The 6,000-nt window shown below is 59.6% G+C and overlaps 1 protein-coding gene across 1 annotated transcript; it reads left to right on the top strand.

Moving 5' to 3' along the window:
- Nucleotides 1-3,126: 3,126 nt before the first annotated feature.
- Nucleotides 3,127-5,030, top strand: LOC125509921 (UDP-glucuronate 4-epimerase 6-like). The gene has a single exon (XM_048674976.1). The coding sequence runs from the start codon at nt 3,255-3,257 to the stop codon at nt 4,701-4,703; it is 1,449 nt and encodes a 482-aa protein (XP_048530933.1). The 5' UTR covers nt 3,127-3,254; the 3' UTR covers nt 4,704-5,030.
- The last annotated feature ends 970 nt before the right edge of the window (nt 5,031-6,000 follow it).

Raw genomic sequence — 6,000 nt, 5'->3', positions numbered from 1 at the left:
TCACCTGTACTCAAAGGCAGGGTAAGGCAGGGATTGCTACGTAAGGCCAACTCCACCGCGCGACCCCAAACGGACGTCCGTTTTGTCCAGTTTTTGTCCCTTTGAGTAGGGATTTGGGGTCGTGTCCGGGCCTGTCCTGAGATGCGGTGGCCGTGCGCCCAGCGCGCGGCCGCATCCTTTTGCCCCATCCTGTCCGCGTCTATTTAGAAAAAAGGACGTTTCAAATGCCAAGCCCCAGTTCACGACCCGAGTTCATCACGCCGGCAACAAAGCCAGCGGCCTACACGACCATCGCCGGCAACACAGTCAGCGGCCGGCAACACAGCCAGCCTCCAAAATGAATAGTTGTCCTCGCCGGCAACACAGTCAGCGGCCGGCAACACAGCCGGCCTCCAAAATGAATGTTTTTTCGCCGGCACACTGCCAGCGGCCCAGCGGGCGGGCGGCACCCATGCCAGCCTCCAAAAAGAACGGCCACGCCGATCGGACGACCTAATTCAGGTCTTCGGCTTCGAGCATCTACTTCTGCTTGGCCTCGAATCAGGCCCTCGTCTTGTCGCTCATCTTCGACAAGTCCACGCTCATGATCGCAAGGGCCACCTCCTTCGCTTTGGTGGCGGCATTGGTGGCCTCGATGTCGAGTTGCCTCTGCCTGGCCTTGACGTTGTCGGCCTCGATGTCGAGCTGCCTTTGCCGGGCGGCCTCTTCCATGTCGAGCTGCCTTTGCCGGGCCGCCTCCTCCATGTCTATCTTCCTCTTCTTGGCCGCCTCCTCCATCTCAAGCTTCTGTCGTTGGAGGTCTAGGTATTGCTTCATTTGCTCGTCCTTGCTTTGCCGCTTCTTCTCGTCCCTCACATCCTTATGTGACATCATGCCATGCAAAGTCTCATGCAAGGCCATGGATGAGGCGTCACGTATGTCATCCACCTTTGAGTTGGTCTTGCCCCTCGGCCTCTTCAACGCCTCGCCATCCCCACCTCCGGCGAACTTGGCCGTCTTCTTGCCTCTCTTCCTTTGAAGTTCACGGTATTGATCCTTGAACTTAGGGCAATTGTTGATGATCGTCCAACAATGCGTAAGAGTGAATGGCTTGTCATTGTGCCGGGCCTTGAATGCCTCCAAAGATTGAAATGTCTACACCACATGATCAACAACAAGTGAATATGCAAACATATACACGGCCAAAGTCTCATGGCCGTAGCAAGGGCTAGAAAGAGAAGAGCATACCATGTCTCCAACGCCGAGACCACTCACGGGCCGTGTTTCAACGCTCTCAAGTGCGACACAATACTTGTTGCACTCTTGTTGGATGAACAACCATCTTTTTTGAATCGAACCGATGCCACGGTTGCTTGTAATTTGGTAGGGCTCAAACATCTTCTTTTCATGGAATGTTTTGTGGACTCTCGTCCAAAAAACAATGCCCTTTTGTTGCGCGCCGGTCCTTAGATCTTGGCTAATCTCCATCCAACATTGGCAAATCAACTTGTCCTCATCTTGTGTATATGAACTGGTGCGAATGCTCTTCCGCTTCTTTTGTGCTTCCGCTCTTTGGGTGAGCTCGTCTATGAACAATGGAGCGCCACTAATATCAACATCATTGGCTTCATCTTCATCTTCACCTTCGACATAGATGTCATCGTCTTCATGCCACGAATCACCATGGTCGTAGTCAGCACGGTCGTCGGCCTCTTCATCGGGCACGTACTGGGCGCGGCCATCCTGACTTTGGGTCTCATCGGGGTCGTAGGCACGGCCATGCCCACCCTGGAAGATCACGTCCTCCATGTACTGGTTGTAGAAGGGGTCGTCCACCGTCGGCGTTGAGGTTGGCATTTCGTCAAACAACACGCGGGGGGCCGGCATGGTGCCCGTGAGCGGTGCACGCGCCTGCTTTCTTTGCATCTCGACGGAAGGCCGCCCGCCGCTGCTGGACCCAGGCGTCACGTTGAGGTCGATGACGGCCGCGGGGCGTGGTGTGGACGGCGCGAACAAGCCCACGTCCGGCGACGCCGAGAAACGGGTCTGGCCGTCGTGCCTGGGTGGAGGAAAGCCGAGCGACATGGGCGCGGCGCGCGACGTCGGCGACTGGCAGTGCGTAGGCCGGGCGACCGACGAGCCTGTGCTCGCTGGGCCGACGGCCGCTGCATGGAACCCCGCCGGACGGCCCATGCCAATCATGAGGATGGCGTGCGCTTTGTTGACGAGGTCCTCCTTCTCGTCGGCAGCGGCCTTGCGCCGCGCGGCCTCCAGCTCCTCGCGCTGGGCGGCGAACTTGGCCGCGGCGGCATTCATCTTGACGGCCGCTCTCCGTTCCCTCCTCTTCGCCGATTCCGCGTCCAACTTGGCGATTTCCTCCAGCGTGTACTCCGACAGCGGCTTCCTTGGCGCCTCCTTCTTCACTTTGTGGTCGGGTCGACGGCCAGGCCGCCGGAACTCGGCGGGGCGTCGGCCATGGACGTGGGAGAGAGGGGGGGCGTGGGAGGGTTTGGGGGAAATGGCGCGAAATGGCCGTCGGGGGGTTTTTGGTTTCTCCCATCGACAGACGGGCCAGGGGAGGACAAGCACGCGCGTCCCGCCCGTCCGCGCGCTGTCGGTTTCATCCCAAAACCGACGCAAGTTTGGGCCGGGGATGGGTCGAAAGCGGACACAAAGCGGACAAAAGTCCGTTTGCTCCCGCGCGCCGGGCCGTCTTTTTTGTCCCTTTTACTTCAAACGGACGGGACCGGACAGGATAGGGTCGCGCGGTGGAGTTGGCCTAAGAGGATTCATGTCCCTAGTATATGGCATGGCACCTAACAAAACCCAAGTTTATCCTAAAAAAACACACGAGTTAGATTGGGCAGCCAGGACGGACCCACCAGTGTAGTGGCGTGACATCTGGGGCCCACATGTCATAAGCAAACAGAAACAAAGAGAGGCACTGCTGGGCTTTGCTGCGATCGTACCAGAACTTTTGCCCTAGTCATATCTTGTGTGTTTACCCAATCGGAGACCGAGCGAGCGGGTTCGGAAAAGAAGTGAGGCTCGCCTCAACTCAGCTCAGCTAGAGTGGCATTCCAACCGAAAGAAAAGAACCACCGCCGCGTGGGCCCACCCCACATTCCGTCTTTAAATCCACCTCATTCCCCCGTGCTCCCTCCTCAGCTAGCCCGCCCGCCCGCCTCTAGCCAACTCAAACACACACACGCTCACTCCGACGCCGCGAGCCACCCGGCGAGCACGTACGCACGCGGCCAGCCAGCGCGAGCACAATGCCGTCGGACGCGGCGGCCAAGGGGGTGAAGCTGGAGCGGTACGCCAGCGGCGGCGCGCTGCTGCTGCGCCGGGTGGCCAGCGGCAAGTTCGTCTCCGCCTCCTCCCACCTGCTCTTCCGCGCCACCGTGCTCGCCACGCTCGCCCTCGTCTTCCTCTTCGCGCTCCACTACCCCTCCCTCCTCTCCCGCTCCTTCAGCCTCGCCTCCGACGGCTCCTCCTCCTCCGTGCCCGGCGCGTCGCGGTCGCACGCCTCGCACCGGAGCCTGCTCGCGTCCTCGTCCGCGGCGGCCACGTACGGCGGCGAGCGGTGGCAGAAGGAGATACGCCGCAGCGCCAAGCCGCGCCGGGACGGGGGGCTCTCGGTGCTCGTCACGGGCGCCGGCGGGTTCGTCGGCGCGCACTGCTCGCTGGCGCTCAAGGCGCGCGGCGACGGCGTGGTCGGCCTCGACAACTTCAACTCCTACTACGACCCGGCGCTCAAGCGCGGGCGCCAGCAGCTCCTCGCCGACCGCGGCGTCGTCGTGCTCGACGCCGACATCAACGACGCGCTCCTGCTGGAGCGGCTCTTCGAGGCGGTGCCCTTCACGCACGTGCTCCACCTGGCGGCGCAGGCCGGGGTGCGGTACGCCATGGAGGCGCCGCAGACGTACGTGGCGTCCAACGTGGCCGGCCTGGTGAGCGTGTTCGAGGCGGCCGCCAAGCACGCCGACCCGCAGCCGGCCGTCGTCTGGGCCTCCTCCTCCTCCGTCTACGGGCTCAACACCGACGCGCCCTTCTCCGAGGACCACCGCACCGACCGACCGGCGTCGCTCTACGCGGCCACCAAGAAGGCCGGCGAGGCCATCGCGCACGCGTACAACCACATCTACGGCCTCTCCATCACCGGCCTCCGCTTCTTCACCGTGTACGGGCCCTGGGGCCGCCCCGACATGGCCTACTTCTCCTTCGCCCGCAGCATCGTCGCCGGCGAGCCCATCACGCTCTACGCCGACGCGCGCCGCGACTTCACCTACATCGACGACGTGGTCAAGGGCTGTGTCGGCGCGCTGGACACCGCCGGCAGGAGCACCGGGTCCGCCAGGTCGGGCAAGAAGAGCGGCCCCGCGCCGCTGCGCGTGTACAACCTGGGCAACACCTCCCCGGTGCCGGTGACCCGGATGGTGGCCATCCTGGAGAAGCTGCTGGGGAAGAAGGCGAACAAGCGCATCATCGCCATGCCCAGCAACGGCGACGTGCCCTTCACCCATGCCAACGTGAGCCACGCGGCGCACGACTTCGGGTACCGCCCCACCACCTCCCTCGACGCCGGCCTGCGCCACTTCGTGGACTGGTTCGTGCAGTACTACAAGCTCGACATCAAGATCGCCAAGCCGTCCACCACCAGCAAGAAGCCGGCGACAGCGACGAAGAAGAAGGCCTCGACCATGTCGGCGGCATCGTCGTGAGCTGGGCAGAGCACCCCAGGGCCCAGCAGAGCACCGGCACCGACACGACACCAAGTGTTTATTCCTTCCCTAGCTAATTCTTGGAGGCATCAACTTGTCTTTCTTGTCTGTAATAACCGTGTAAGTGTTGATCTTGAGGTGTTTTAGGTAGCAAATAATGGTGGGAATTGAACAGCAAGGGATAGGACCGCAAAAACTGCAGATAACTATTAGTAGACGGGGGGTATAGTGAGAGCAAACAGGGGAGCCTGGCCAGGACTGAAGAAAGATGAAGTCACTGGCTTCTTTTCCAATCAAAATCGTTTCTTTTCCACTTCCGTGGCATAATATTGTCACCTGTTTTGTTCTTGCCCGCGTGCTCTGCTCACTCACGTGAACCATATCAAGACGCATGCCGTGCTGGAGGCACACACCCAACCAACCAAGTCCCGAATCCAAATCCACATCAGACAGCTTTGCTCCAAGGATCGCAGTTCCACTTGCATGAACCGTGATCGCAGAGCTCCAAAGCCAAGCTGTACTATGCACCTCCTGGTACATTTTGGCATCAATAGTTTCTGATCGTCCATGGACCTTTACCACTGCCTGATAAGAGGCGCTGGTTCATCGTCTGGTTGTGATTGAACGACGAGTTGAGTTGCAGTTGGCGGGGAGGCATTGATGGCGGTGGCTGTCGGTCGTTCGGCATGGTCCAGCCCGGCCGCCCAGCGTACGCGCTGCTCCTTTTAGCATCTTTTTAATGGCCACCGGCGCGCCATAGCATGAGGTGAGAATGAGATGAGATGAGGATGCCGCCCCGTTGGCTGTACGACTGCACGAGCGAGTTCGGCCACTGTTTGCGAGATTTTGTGCTTGCTCCATCGGCCTCGGAGAGCCGGTGATCGGCTTCACTGCCAGCCAATGCAGCAGCATTTTTTAACGCCGGTATGGAAGTGTCGATAGAGGATGTCGGCACGGCGCCACGAGCCTACACTCCTACAGTTGCACGGGATTCAGCAGAGACATTACTGCTTGGTGCCAAAAACCGCAGCGCCTTCTTCCGTTCCATCCGACTGACTGAAATGACAATCTGTTTTCTTCTTTCCTTCTTACTGCTACTCCCTCTGTAAACTAATATAAAATCATTTAGATTACTACTTTAGTGATCTAAATGCTCTTATATTAATTTACGGAGGGAGTACATTATTGTGGCGAGTAACAGAAGCAGATCATCTATTATTGGATAGATAGATGGATGATGGGGACGGTGCGGAGTGTCTGTAGCTGTGCCTGTGCGTGTCTTCGCGGCACCAGTTTT

The sequence above is a fragment of the Triticum urartu genome, chromosome 5, assembly GCF_003073215.2.
Source record: "Triticum urartu cultivar G1812 chromosome 5, Tu2.1, whole genome shotgun sequence".
In the NCBI taxonomy this organism is placed as follows: Eukaryota; Viridiplantae; Streptophyta; class Magnoliopsida; order Poales; family Poaceae; genus Triticum; species Triticum urartu.
The sequence above is the reverse complement of the archived record's forward strand: the minus strand, read 5'-3'. Positions and strand labels throughout refer to the sequence as shown.

What these genes read in the sequence shown, in the direction of transcription:
- LOC125509921 (XM_048674976.1), top strand. Translation starts at nt 3,255, where the DNA reads ATGCCGTCGGACGCGGCGGCCAAGGGGGTGAAGCTGGAGCGGTACGCC.